This window comes from Oreochromis niloticus, linkage group LG7 (assembly GCF_001858045.2).
Source record: "Oreochromis niloticus isolate F11D_XX linkage group LG7, O_niloticus_UMD_NMBU, whole genome shotgun sequence".
NCBI classification, from domain to species: Eukaryota; Metazoa; Chordata; class Actinopteri; order Cichliformes; family Cichlidae; genus Oreochromis; species Oreochromis niloticus.
The window spans coordinates 41,488,497-41,503,573 of record NC_031972.2 but is presented as its reverse complement, the minus strand read 5'-3'; the positions used below and the strand labels follow the sequence as shown (position 1 = coordinate 41,503,573).

General features: G+C 39.1%; 1 protein-coding gene across 4 annotated transcripts in view; it reads right to left on the bottom strand.

Annotated features, from left to right (window-relative positions):
* Positions 1–5,527: 5,527 nt before the first annotated feature.
* poc1b (POC1 centriolar protein B) overlaps positions 5,528–15,077 on the bottom strand; it is a 34,493-nt gene continuing 24,943 nt past the window's right edge. For 3 of the 4 annotated variants that reach the window (XM_025909150.1, XM_005454276.4, XM_025909151.1), the window contains exons 11-12: positions 7,493–7,801; positions 5,528–6,697 (exon numbers count right to left, since the gene is read on the bottom strand). In XM_025909150.1, the coding sequence (XP_025764935.1) occupies positions 6,539–6,697; positions 7,493–7,801 (468 nt within the window). In that variant the 3' untranslated portion in view covers positions 5,528–6,538. Of the gene's footprint in view, positions 6,698–7,492; positions 7,831–15,077 lie in introns of those variants that run through there. The other variant, XM_019357936.2, reaches the window with a different exon arrangement.

The following is a 15,077-nucleotide window of genomic DNA, read 5'->3' as shown; positions in this document are numbered from 1 at the left end:
GTTAAGCTTCTTATGACATCTGTCAGCTAAAAGAAAGTGTTCCTGGAGTGCTGTAAATGACTAGTTTAGGGCTGCATGTGGGGATTCTTTTAACTATTAATACATAACTTCTTTTTTTTTAAAGTGAAGCAAAAGTCAGAAAAACCTGAACTAAAGTTATATATATATAGACTTATATATCTAAATCTATATATTAATAATCTTTTGGTTGCTTGAGCACTACAGTTTGTGATGGGTATGGATCTTTGTTGTATTCCTTTCAAGAAAACTGCAAATCTGGCTTTAAGTATAAGATCTTTGAGTATTCTTCTGAAACACTGACAAAGTGCAGTGCTTTTCAATAGGTGTTTTTCCTCATCAAAAACATCAACACAGAGGTTGAAATATTGAATAGGAGGCTGAAACAGTCAATAAATGTTGTATTTTTAAATCATTTTTATTAGTTTAGACATATGAGACGAGAAAGGCAGGAAGAATAATCTACTACAGCTGACGCTAAGTGTTGTTTCACTGAGATCGAACTGACATCAGCAGAATACATCATGGTGGAAATAAACTGTTACACTTGGCTACAGCGGCACTGGTAGATATTGGCAGGTATTATAGACATTTCGGGCTAATGATTCATGCAGAGAAGCAATATTGTCCATTTATGGTAAGACTGTGTAAATTGAGTTTTGGCCCAGTCTGTGTTTGTCCCTTACATTGCGGTGTATCTAAAACAACCTGTAAAAGACTAAACACTAAACTCCTAATATGTTGTATGGACCATTCCTCACAAAGTGAATAACACAGCCAAAAAATTATTTTATTTAGTAGGTGTGTGTGTGTGAGAGAGAGCGAGAGAGAGAGAGAAGGGTTAATAGGATATGGCAGTCAGAGCTGCTACCCACAGCCCAGATGGCACTTCCCATAAATCTGTGTTCCTCTGCGCGTGCGCACACACACACACACACACACACACACACACACACACACACACACACACACACACACACACACACACACACAAAGAGTTTGGAGCAAGTCGCTGCTTAAGTGTGCTCACTTGCAGATCCTCTACTGGAACTCCAGAACGACAAATAGTAAGTCAAAAGACAAAGTGGTTTCTCTTGAGACAGATTAAATGCACTCTGGAGGCTCACCAAGTCGGTTGAGGCAAAGCAGGAAGGATGCGTGTCCCACTAGAATGACCTTCAACCGACATGGCCCAGGAGCAATAACACCCCACGATGTCAGGAAGTCCACCACTTCCTTATCTGAGGAACTGAGACGACCTGTTCCCACATTGTGTCCCTTATTCCAAAGAAAAAAGGAACAGGGAAAAAAAAAAACACGCTGAAACGGAGCCACATCGGAAGTCCAGCAGGATTTGTGGGAAGGGAGTACGAGAGATTTATATTCTGTTTTGTTTTATGGTTTTTTTTCCTTTTAGTTTTCTGGGAAGTCAAAAAGAAAAAAGCTGAGTTTGAGATCAGTCTGATAAGGCAACTGTGAGGTATTCAGAGTCTTCGTCTCAAATTATGATTCCTGTACTTTACAACTGTTGAAAAAAATCTTCCTTCACACTGCCAGAAAGTAGATATAACAAAATGATGTTAGTCCCGTGTTTTTACAGTTGTGCACACACAATATTGAGATTAAGGTTGCATTTGGAAGTCATAGTGTTTTTTTTAATAGATGAAAACAAACGTTCTAAGCTGAAATATTCCTTTAAAGTTTACTTCTTTTAATTTTGCATTATCAGCTATTTAAGAGAGCTGTTCGTCTTTTTAGCTGCACAATGTGTTTACAGACAGAAAAAAGAAGACAACTCCTGTTTAGCAGTTAAATTTAAAGTCTTAACCCAATCTGTGCAAATAGGAAGACTTAGGAAGTGCTTAAGACTTCATTATTATGTTTTTCTCTCAAAAACAGCCATAAGAGCTTTCATTATAATTGCATTATAAAAGCACTGTTGAAATAGTCACCTGTATTAAATATGGGATAAAAATATGTCATGTAAGCACAACTATTTAGGGTTCAATACACACTGTGCCCAGGATACAGGAAGTCTGAGGAGAAACAAATTCCATTTTATTGGCAGACAAAGGAATGGAAAAGGCTGAACCTGCTGTCCGAGGTAGAGGCCTTGTGTACATGCATCTGCGCTTCTCGTAAGTGAAAAAGAGGAACAGGAAGGCTGAAAGACAGACAGAGAGAAACTTAGCTTAGGGATCAAATGACAACAAACAGATCTAACAGGGCTACAGGTCCCTTTGAACCTTCTCAGTGCGGAAGTAAACTTTTTTTTTTTCCCTGAGCTCTCTTTTTTTCATTACGTTTCTTTTTTTTCCCTTTTTGTCCCCCTTTCCACCGGAGATAAGCTTTAACATGCTAAGCCCTGTAAAAACAGGCCTAAGTGTTTAAGCTGAGACCATTCTGCAAAGGTATCCTAATTTGTGATGCTGCATCACGCTGCTGAAGTGTGTGGCACAGGGGGGAGATTCCTAGTTGTATGGCAGATATAGACTGCAAATACATATAGCCTTGTTTTAAAAGATGATGGCCCCAAAGGTTGAATTACTATTATAATCAAATTTTACTTGTGGCTTTATTTCCATCAATCCAATGTCTCTGTTGTGACCTCCAGCGTAAGCAACCACTTAAGATCACTTCTTTGCATATCTGTATTGCCAAGACATATTCCCAAATATTTGTGATTCCTTATAAATAAAATAATGAAAATAAACAATCAGTCAAGGTCAGTTCAGAGAATGTTTTCAACACTGTTTTTAAAAACATTTTTTTCATCTTCCTACCAGCAACATGTGTCCTCATTTTTAGATGCTGAACCAAAGGCAGTGATTAAGGGCTGTATAAGTGTCACATTATACAGTAAATGAAGTAGCAAGAATATCTTTCTGTACATGTGCATCTTAAATAAAGTACAATCAGTAACTGTTAAAGCCATATGCCGAGACCAGTGAGAGCCGATACTATACTGCAACTTAATAGGTGTGGGTGGAGGGCCCCCTTCTCCCCTGCAGTCTTTCTTCTTTTCTCTCTTTCCCCTCCTTTCTCTTTTTTTTTTCTGGCCTCCATTTATCACCTCATCCACCTAGCGTGGGTTACCATGGAATGTCTGAAAAGACAATCCCATGGTTTTTTTTTTAGAAATGGTGTAGAAGCAGTAAAATAATAAGAGAAGTTGCTCAGTTGGGAGCTAAAGGTGTTTGGTTTCCAGCTTGTGCTGGGTTTGAGGCAACAAGCAGGTTTACCGGGTAAAATGATGGTACATGAAAAAAGGTTGGTGGCCAAGATTAGCATCTGAAAACAGAAGAGTTATTATAACAGCAGGGCATATTAGAAAAGCAGTCCAAAAACAGAATTATCTTCTTGGCAGACTTGAAAAACCTGTGAAACACAGGTTTTCACACATTCGATCTGTTAAACTGCAGGAGAATTTTAAGAACTTTGTTCAACTTTGAGTTTTATTGATGTTTTTTAATGTTAAAGAAAACAAGTGCAGTGAAAACTGTATGTTAAATGTTTCTTAATGTCAGCTTTCAGTGCTGTAAACCTAACGCCTCTATCGTGCTGGGGTTGACAGTTTATCTCTTAAATCCCGCACAAATAAAGACACCAGCGTTACAAGATATCCTCAAGGTAAAAGAGAACTTTTTTCTAGTCTTCTTTTGGGGATTTGGGTTGGCAGAACCTTAAAAAGATAAAATCTGAAGGATAAAGATTTACATCCCCATTTTAAATTAGCTTTACATCCTTTGTTTCTTGACCGGCCACCGTATTTACAGCAGACAAAGACCAGCAGATAAGGCTCATTTAATAAAATAGTCAATACTGGTTTGACAAGTCCTTCAAATAGGCATCAGAGCATTGCTTCCGCAAATAATTCCATGGTTAATTAACCAAAGGACATACGCGTACACACACACACAATCATCATTCAGTAGTAAACTGTGACCGTGCAATTGCCTGGTGGCAAGTCCGGTTGTTAGAGCTCCTTCCTCAATATAAACAGGAAGCCCCTCCTCTAGGAAGCTATTAACATGTTATGGGATCATGTTCACAATGCACTAACAACACACACAGCACTTGTGCTCACTGTAAAGCAAGTTCTATGTGCACTTAACGAGATCTAAGTGGAAGTGAAGGGGGAAACTGGTCATTAAATGTTTGCATGCGAGTCTCCTGCTTCAGTGCACAAAAGATTTTGTGACTGCATTTGTTGGTTTGTGTTTTCACTTATACAAAGTAATGAGAGTTGCAGGCTGTGAGGGCAAATTTCAGCAAAGTGAAGTCATTTTCATCAGCCCTCTGGTTCACAGTTTAGAGTTACATTCAGTGTTAGGCATCTGTTTAAGACCTAATGCATTTCAAAGGAATCACCACTCAAGAACCACTTTCTTGCAGTTCAGGAGCTCTTGATCATATTTCACCATCTTCATTTTCCATTTTTAGCTGTCATGGAACTGACATTATTTTAAGGGACTTAAACATTCATCTTCTTGATAAATCACACACTTTTCACAAATGTGTCAGTGAAGGAGATCAGTGAGTGTATAAATAGTGATTTTTACTGGTGAGTGCAAAAGGACATTTGAGAAATTTACAGGTGGCTAAGTACTGAGCAAAACTGGAAGATTTTTCATGTAGAAGTCATTTTACATCAGATTTCATCAGCACCTATGGTCATGAGTTTTGGGTAGTAAGTGGTTTCTTCATAATTTTTTTTTCTTCTTTATAAACGTTAGCAACAGTTAAAAAGATCCTTTCAGCATTAGGATGGTAGATAGGAAGTACAGGAACAAATATTGAATGTGAGCGTGTTCAGTCTTCTACGGTTTTCAGTGGTTTGAGCGTTTACTTCAACTTTCTATATTTGTACCTCACCCGTTTATGCTGTTTATCATTTTTAATATTATAATAGAAAACAACAGGATTTCGACCACTGCAACACTTCACTGTGCTTCAGGTAAAGTGGACCTGGGTTTCTCAGCAGCCTGAACCGCGTTATGTAACTGGGAAGGAGAACAGGGAGCAGGAGGATGAACACCAATGAAGCCAGAGAGGAAGCCAAGGATGTGGTGGAGGGAGCAAATGGCAGCCTCTGATAGCTCCCTCTTTGTGTGGCTTTTTTTTTTTTACTGCTTCCTCCCGTCCCAGCCGCATCGCTCACCGCATGGCCTCCGCTGGAACAACATAAACAGCTAGAGACCATAGACTGGGCGAGAGCAAGCCAGAACATTTCAGGCACAGAGCCACATGGAAACAAATTACAGGAAGGGCTTTACCACATTTATGCACAGTAGCTGAACTGAAAGTAAATGATTTTTCAGATACAAGGTTGAACTTGATTAATTATGAGTATATTAATTCAAAACTGTCAATAGTAAGAAAATACTAATATAAAATCTTACTGGCTACACATAACCTGGGGACACATAAGTGCTCCTTAATATTTGGCAGTAATGTGAATGCATATAGTTGACGAGCCGGAAAGTTCTTAAGTGGCATACCTTTTGAATAGTATGACTGTATAGTCTATAGCTGGTAAATATATATTTTAGTCAAGCTGTTAAAGATGTCCTGTGAAATTATACATTAATCCACCAATAGGCCAAATATCCCAGCTTTCCACTAACAATTGAATGCACCATGCATTTGAGGACTTGCTGCGCTAAGACAGTAAAGAATCAGCACAAATGTATCATCCATAGATACATATCAAGTGCACCTTCATTTCATGATGAAAACGTGAAAGTGAAACAATCAGTTTCTTTGACACATTTAAAATGCGCATCTAAACATTTATAGACTTATTTGCCTACGGAAAACGGTTTAACACAAATCCCAACTGCTGGATATTTGAGTGGAGGTTTAACTCAAAATTGAGCACATGTCATATTTTGGTCATCTGAGTTTTCATTTTTGACCATTTTGAGGTTCTCTCAGTACAAGGCTGTCTCCTTTTGTCTGGATACAGTAAGTAATAACCAATTAGCTATTTATTCATAAAAATTACATTTATATTACATGTATTTTAGGAAAAATGCACACAGCTTGGGATTTAAAATGGCAAAGCATAGCATTTACAATCAAAAGAGATGTTATTCTTGAAGCAGTGAACTGCTAAAAACACCTGCAAATGAACAAGTAAACACACACAGGCAGAGGTCATATAGCAGACAAGGACTCTTTGTTTTTTTAAATATAGCTGCAGCTCTTTGAATGTGCAATCCACATAAACAAACACACACACGTACATACATAAATGGAACGCTTAGCTGTGCAGCTGGATGTCTTTAAGAAGTACCGAAAGGCATGGAAAAACTATGTTGGTACTACACACGCACAAGCACGCAGACACACAAATTCACTGCAACCACTGACCAATCCTGACTGACCCATCGACCTATGAGAAAGACCACCATGGAGGGCATTTAAATTGACACACACATACACATCTGGCAGTCTGGGGGCTTAGCAGAACAACACACTTCATGTCTTTGTGTTGCCGTCTGAGGCAAAGTTGTCCTCAAGTGGAATGAACAGGAGATTCATCTGTCCCTTCGCTCTCTGTCCTCCGCCTCGTTCTAGATGCTCGCAGGTCTTTCAGAATCTGAGACTGATGGCTTAGACACTCCTTCAACTTGTCCTCAGTCAGGGTGAGACGCTCTTCCAGCACTGAAACAGTCTGCATGAGGTGAAGCGGTGGGGGTGGGAAAGCATGATAATTACAGAGAAGTCATAGAATAATTATACATGTAGAAACTAAGCAGAGCAAAGTTCAGTCTGAAATCAATCCTTTCCCAATGTAGAAAAAAAATAAAATAAAAAAACCCCACAAAAGTAAATGACAAATAGTCATGGCTTTCAAATTATCATTATTATCATTATTATTATTCATTTTGGCCTTGATGCATGAGATAGTCGAGATAGTAGAGAAGGCAGAAGTGATTTAAAATTAAATATTTATATTACAAAGATTATTTGATAGTTCATTAGGTGTCAGTTTCTGGGAATCAGAAAATGCACCAAATATTTCTTATAGATGATAATGTCTGTGAAACAAAGTACATACAGCAGCACATTTTTTATTTCTGGAGCCAATTTTCTCATAAAACTGCAGAAGTGAAAATGTGTTCAATTTTTTTCTTCTCTGTCCGCAAATGTCATAAAACATAAAATGAGATAATGTCTCTGTTCATCTAATGGTGACACTTCTCAAACAGACGAAGAAGTGGGCAGGCAAATCAAATCTTCTCGCTCCACCGTTTGCTTTTCTTTACCTTTTATGAGACTTGTGCACACGTGGAAGCTCTCAATGTCTTTTTGCTTCTTCAGTAAGAACAGAACATAGCAATGTTGAATAGTAAACAACCTGATGCTGGGCTTAAACACTTCAGAGGGAAAAATTGTCCTCCTTCAATGTTTTTCACTGCTGTCGATATTGTGAGTTGACACATATAAGCTTTACCTGATAACTGACCTGTGTGAGAATATCCAGCTGTTGAACAATGTGCCGCAGGGTAGAGCTCACACTTGATGGATGACCAGAGAGAACTTCCAGTGGGTGTGTCTGCACCATCTCTGCTTCTTCCTCTCGTCTTCCTTTTCCTTCTTTTCTGTCAGCCCTCGTTTCATTCTCAGCAGTCGATTCTGCCCTACTTGCACTCCCACCCTCGATCCATCCGTCCAGTCTTGAATTGGCAACATGACACGCTGGCAAACCGTTATAGTGGTGACTGTTAGCAGCAGCAGACTGCATGGGTGTCAAGCGGGGCCAACTGTTTAAGAGCTGGAGATGAAAGCAGGAGAAAACGCAAACTGTGTGGATATTATTTTTGCTCCATTTGTGTTCCAAATGCACTGTATCACATGAGAAACCCATATTAAATCAAATCACTCATTGTGACTCTCAGACATTTAATTGAGAACAGGCCACTGAAAACAAAGAACTCTTAAAAAATACAAGGTGTTTCCAAGTGCTTGCTTCAGCATCGTGGTGGAAATGCAAAGGAGTCAGAAAGAACTAGAAAACAGTTGGAGAAACATCTGAATGACGTTAAATGTCAAACTGTTAAAGGAATTAAAGTTTCAGTTTGCAGTGAAATGACTGATTAAGTCCCTTTTATTTTTAAGTCTGACATGCAAGATGAAATCTACTTGATAAAAAAAAAAGTTCAGGCTGAAATGAAAGTCTTGAAAAATACAGGTTGGGCCTCCTGGAACTAATTTCATGTGGGAAATTTATTTTTAAGTTGAGAGTTATTAAGATACCTTTGTATCACTCAATCCTCATAGTAAGAATAAAGCTCAACGAGACCAACGTTTGTGGTACAGGGGACGGTTTAACATTAATTATAGTGGGCCGTATCTGGGATGCATCAGTGCACTCAAAGAATACTATAAATCATGTCAGAATTACATTCTCTCCCATCATTTGACATCATACACAACGTGCCAAAAGGAGTGCTCTTTAAAGCAAATTAACATTTGGTCTTTGTTAGTCTTGGCAACCCATGGAGCAGCTTTTTCCCCCTTTATTTTTGTCTTTTCCAAACACTGTTAGTACCTGGCATCTCCTTAATGACGCTGCACTCATGGCAAAAATCGACTGGAATATGAATCGAAGTATTGGATGTTACCAAAGTATCAACTGGAGTTTAATTGTAACTACTTTTTGAACTTAAAGTTGATTATAAAACAGCTATGCCAGTACATTACCCTGTTTGAAATATACATGTATCAAACAGTGACAGAAAGAATACATCAGAGGTTTTCATGATCCTGGATGATATGCAATCATAATACACAACACTATGCAGAGACGGCCAACATGCTTCCTATCTCACTGTTCTGTCAGTGAAGTAGGCCTTGAGCCTGTTGCAACTTGGCAGACTGAAGTAGGTGGATGACTCACACTACTGGATTACTGAGTGAAAGGCAGATTTTGTGACCGCCTGACTACCTTGCTAGCTAAAGACAAGTCCATAGGCTGTTTGCACTGAAGAGCTACAGACAAAGAGCAAAGCAGAAAAAAAAAACCTACTATTTTGTTTTTAATGTGACCTTTGTTTTTGTATGTAATGTAATTTTTTCCCTTTCACAAGAAGAACATAACAAGGGAAAATGAACAATGAGAGAGAAAAAGAAGGGGCGGCTCATTATATTCAGTGTAATCAGAGTCAGAGACTGCATTCATTACAGCAGAGGCATTTAACACAGTAGCTATACAGCAGAGAATTATCTATTCTAAAGAACCAATCACTGCTCAAGGACAACTATCCCAACTTTTAGGAGGTATGGGTTCAAACTAACATTTTTTAGATTTAATAAACTTTTGCTTAAAAACCACCTTAGCTCCGTAACCTCTTTCCAAACATTACTGTCATTCTGCAGATCACATGCCTTAAGGGGCTAGCAGTGACATTTAGTAACATCAAGTGATGATAGGCAAAATAGCTCCTGGTGACATGAAGTGGGCAGGTCCCAAGTTACAAAATTCAGACGCAAACAACGGAAGCAACTACCAATGAGAGCGAAGAATATTGTTAAGTTGCCCCGAAACAATGAGCTATCGGGGGCAAACAAACTGTTTCCAGTTTGGATCATGATTCCATTATTTTTCAATAAATCAACTAATTTTAAATAAAATGTCCATATCTCAATCCATATTCTGAATCACTTATCTAGTTCAAGGTCACAAGGGGAATGAAGCCTATCCTACAAGTCATAAAGAAGAGGCTGATGATACACCATCAACAAGTTGACAGGGCTTTAAAAAACCCCCAGAAAAAAACCAAACGTTTATTCAACGACTTAATCTACAGCAGTGGCATCTTAAAACTGTTTAGTCTTGACAACCAACAGTTTTGGCTAAATAAATATATGAACTGACTTGTTGCTGGTTGCTGGTTGGCAGGAAGAGGAGGGTTAAGAGGAGGAGGATGTCACACATTCCTAGCCTAATGCATGGAGCAATCGATTCCGGCTTACTTCCTGCATACTGTCCTCACTTCAAAGAGAGTAGTGGGCAGGCAGGAGAGGGTGGAGGGAAGAGAGGAGGAGTAAAGAAAAGAGAGGGTGGGTTGCGATCGACCGCTGGGAGGAGGTGAACATAGCTGTCAGTGTGTGGATGGTAAGTCTCGTGGAATCTTGAACACCTTTTCACTCCTCGTTGAGACATCTTGTCAACATATGCTCAGCTCATTTACAGTTAACATCCCTCCACCCCCTCACCCACCAGGCAGTTTGGATACAATTAACGTATAGCAGGCAACGTTTAACTGTAGTTCGCCTGTGTGTCAACACACACACACACACACACACACACACACACACACACACACACACACACACACACAGGAGATTGCTTCTAACTATAATTTGTTAGAAGCATGTTAAAAGGTGGTGCACGGCATTATCAAGTATCTAAAAGATATACAAAATCAAGGAAACATGGATTGTTTAATGTAAATGGGTAAGTGGAGCTAAAAACTCACAATTTACAATAAGGATAATTTCAGAGATTAAATCATGTCTGCTACGCTGTGTGGTCATGGCAGGAATGTTGGTCATGGCAGGAATGTTGCAAAAGTTCTGCTGGCAGTGTTTTCTGTTTGATAGGAGTAGCTGGTTGGGTTTGGTTGGTCGAGCCAAGCAGCGCAGAGGAAAAACTAGACACTATGATAATGAGGTGGCAGACTGTGTGAGCTGAGTGTGCTCAAGTGTCAATAGGAAGGCAAGAATATCAACACAGCCTGTACTCAAAGTACATGTGCTTGCCCAATCTATGAAGTGCTTCCTAATTTGGCCAGTTTACTCCACAGGTAATGAGATGCAATATGAAAGACACAAATGTGAGTGTCTAATGGCAAACCAGCACTATTAAATGCTAATCACTGATTATTCAAAGATATTGTTGATAACTTGACTGCAGCAGATTTACTTAAAAAGGGAAGTTCATTAGAACCACAATCCAGATTCAAATGCTGATGGCAGCTGTGATGTTTACGATCAAAAGGATCCCCAGGAGAAAACAGATCGCAAATAGCCTCACCTCCGCTTCTAAATCAAATCACAGATGTCTGATCAAAAACATTATTTCCATGAGCACCAGAATTAGCTGCACTCTCTATTGTTGGCAGGAAACCTCAGGCATTGTGACCCTTGTATAACAAGCCATTTGATCTTAATTGAAGGGCCTCTCTGATGTTCCTTCCCTTACCACTTGTGAAGCCACAAGCGCATCTTCAAAACCTGCCTGATGTTTATTAATTAACATGGAAAATCCTCCCTATGAAGTAGGCAAAGGGTTCTCCAAAGCAGCACTGTAATTGTTTTACCAATATTCAATCCACCAGGCAGTTTCATAACAGCTGGAAAAGCACTGGCTAACCTCTTCCTCATTAAGGCTCACCGCTGCACTGTCATCACACAGATGCAGGCATTTACACCTGCTGTTAAGGCGCAAGAAGCTGCAGCAGTATTCTCCTAAACGTTAAGTGCCGCCACTCAGATAATATCGCAGCAAACGCGCTGATAAAGAGGAGAAGTCAAAACCGGAAGCCAAGACTTTGAAAACCTGAGTTTTTTGGAAAGAACTTTGGAAAAACAAAACAAAAAAAATACTTGACAAACAGTTGCAACATCTCCCTCTGTGTCTGTCTCTAAAATTGTGGTTAAAAACTGGCATAATCTTACACCTGTGTCTTCAATCCAGGTATGACAGCGGTCGCCCAATAACAAAAAAAAAAAAAGAAAAAAAAAAAAGAGGCGCACAACCGGCTGATGTGCCACAAAGATTGTGTCGCACAACACATGGATGTGACATGAAAATTGTCAGGCAGACCAGCCAGGGACAAGCATAAAAACAATGTTAGGATCCTGTTTTGGTTCAGGCTCCATTCTTCAAATTTGCCAAGCTTGACACATTCTGGGCATTAGTACGCCTAACATCAACGCTGAATTTGTTGCACATGTATCAAGTTTTAGAAGAGTTTCAACATCATCTGCATCTCTTGCTCATTAGTTTATGACTGCTGTTTTGCATGTACATACTCTCGTACTATATAGAGCATAACATATATGTGAAGTTGGGTTTTAAACTGATTGTATATTTAATAGCTATTAAAGCTTTTTATCAACAAGCTGATAAATTTTAGGAAAATTGCAGACAATGGGAAAAGTTAAACTATACGTAAAGCTTTTTGTCAGCCTTTAAAAAAAAAAAAGAAAGAAAAAAAAATACAAAGTCTTACTACGTGACATTCCACAGAGTACATCAGTAACCATCATGTAACATTGGCACTCCTTTCCTGTATCACACAGTTTATGCACCATCGATATTTTTCCTGTAATGGGAAGGGAGCGTTCTCTAGTCACAGGATGCCATGTAATGCAGTTAATAAAGCAGACTCCATGGCAGGAGGAAATCCTTAACCCCCCTCTTACCGTCCTCCACCCTGGTTTCACTTTTTTCACTTTCACACACACAAGCAAATGGTTTGCCTCTGGATGCATTAAAGGTGGCACGTACGCACATGTAGGCCAGCAATTGTTACCAACTCACGAAGATGCATTCAAGATGCATTACTCAAGACAGCTAAAAACAACACTATATATTGAGAAAGCCAAAGCCAAAACAAATGCACATCTTTTATTGTAGAATGATAAATGTTAATTGTGGTACAAATCCATGATTCAATGGACCGACTTTTACTTTTTCGTGTCAGATTGCTGCTGGCCTGAATGTGGCCTTAGCCCTGTGTGAAAATCTCATCTCCTTCATTCGAATGAGGCCAGCACATTGACACAGTGAATGCTAAGGATTCTTAGCTTTTTCAACAATGACATGAAAATACACACATAACTCAGTGAAAGGGCGCTGAACTAGCTAATCAAATATGTGGAATTACTACAATTTTGGTTGTTCTGTAATGTGAAGGCTATATGACTCCAAGACAACTGTGAAACCTCTTTCCAATGATTTGGTTTCTGACAAGCCTTTAAAGTCAGACTAACAACAGTTATAGTATCAGATTTAGCATTGAGTGCTGAAAGTGATATGCAATTATTGATTTTTTTTCCCTCCTCACAAAAATGAAAAACACTTTTTTAGTGATGAGAAAAAACAGCCAGTCCTCTTCCCATCTGCCCCTAACATTTAACCTGGCAGGACATCTGAAGCCTCCATTTCATGTTGGTCCTGCCAAGACACCACAGCAGACGACTCATTCTCCTTTCAACTCTGTCACCCCTAACTGTCATCTGACAAGGTGCTCTATACCACACCCACAAAACGGAACTGTGGGTGTGGTATAGAGTCGCACAAACAAAATTAACGAAAAAAAACAAAAAACAAAAACCCACAACAGTTAAGTACGTTCACATCCACCTATGAACACAGTGACGGGTCAAAAAACACACAGAGAAAATAGGCACACCACACAGTCACATGAATTAGCACAGATGTTTGTCAAAGGTGTGGCGACACTGATGTTTTTAAAGCACAGAGCTGACAGATGAGCAGGAAGCAAGAGGACGTTCATGTGGCTTTGAGGAAGTGCATATATCCACTTGATTTCTCACCCTCCCCTCTCCCTCGCTCCTCTGTCTGCCTCGAACATCCGCACTAAAGCCACCCACACACAAACGAAAATATCCTGCTTGCCATTAGATACAGTGTTTTCTGTCCACATCACACACGCATAAATGGGAACTGTAAACACCTCAACCACAGCTAATAGAAAAACAGTAGCTTCCTGCCATGTTTCAGTGGCAGATGACCCAGACACACAGAGGCTAAAAGCACTTGGTAATGCGAAGAAAGGAAAAAAAAAAAAAAAAGTAATAGTGATGCTGTTACAAATGAAAGCATACTCATTCTCAGAAGACCACACACACAGAATAGCGTGGTTAGACCCATAACACCACACATAACGCACTAAACAGCAGCTTGAAAACTGCCTCACACACCAACACATATCTTAAATAGAAATGTGTGACATACACACGGAAGCGATTCTTACAAGAAATGTTCCATGTCATAGCTCAAACAAATTTGATATAATCTCTCTCTCTCTCACACTCTCACACACACACACACACTCTAACACACACGGTGTTATTGAAACTGGTGCTGAAATGAATGTGTGCTGCTTTTAAATAAGGTGTGCAGTCCCTTCAAATGCAGAAGTGAGAAAAAAAAAGGAAAGAAAAAAATCATCAGTAAGAGGAAAGGAAATAAAGTGAACCCCACACAAAAAAGGTGAACAGTTCTGGCTGAATGCTCCTGATAAAGAATAAACAGTTTAAGAGTAACCAGTATAAATAAAATGCTAGACAGGCAGTATTTTATGATGTATTATTTATGGAATAGCAGAGTCCTTAATAGAGCTATCAGGATCTTTGAAGCTGCACAGATAGAACTGACATGGAGCAAGAAGTTCTGGGGTCAGATTTCTCTCAAAGCTTGATAGAGATCAAAACTGAACAAAAAAGGAGGATGAAAAAAGTAAAGGAGGATGAAAAGATCTCAGAAACACGATTGCTTCACTTCAGTTTACACACTCACAAAACAGTTAATAAGGCAATATTACAAAAACATTGCAACCAAAATGTATTGCAATACCAACAGCGGACAAGGAAAAAAGAAAAAACAGAGTTGAGAAAATTAAAAAAAACAAACAAACAAAAAAAAAATAACCTCACCAGCTCATGAAAATCTCATGAAAATTATGTAATCCAAACCTTCTGTCACTCATAAGTTGTGGATAGGGTTTGAGAAGTTTTAGCTTTGTTAAATGTGAAATATGTAGGAGTTGCTTAATGGGTAAAGCACAGCACTCACATGAATAGTGTTTATAGGTTACCACTCATGCTAAAAGTGGATACAGTGGTATCAGAGGACTTTTCATGAAAGCCTCTACCAAAAAAGGTTGTTCAGTGTTCATTAAATATGGTCAAGCACTTGCAGCGTAGGTGTGGAAACAGGCTTTGCGCACCATGAAGCAGATTTTTTTTTAAACCACAGCACAACAGCAGCTTTATCACCTGATGTCTTCATTTTT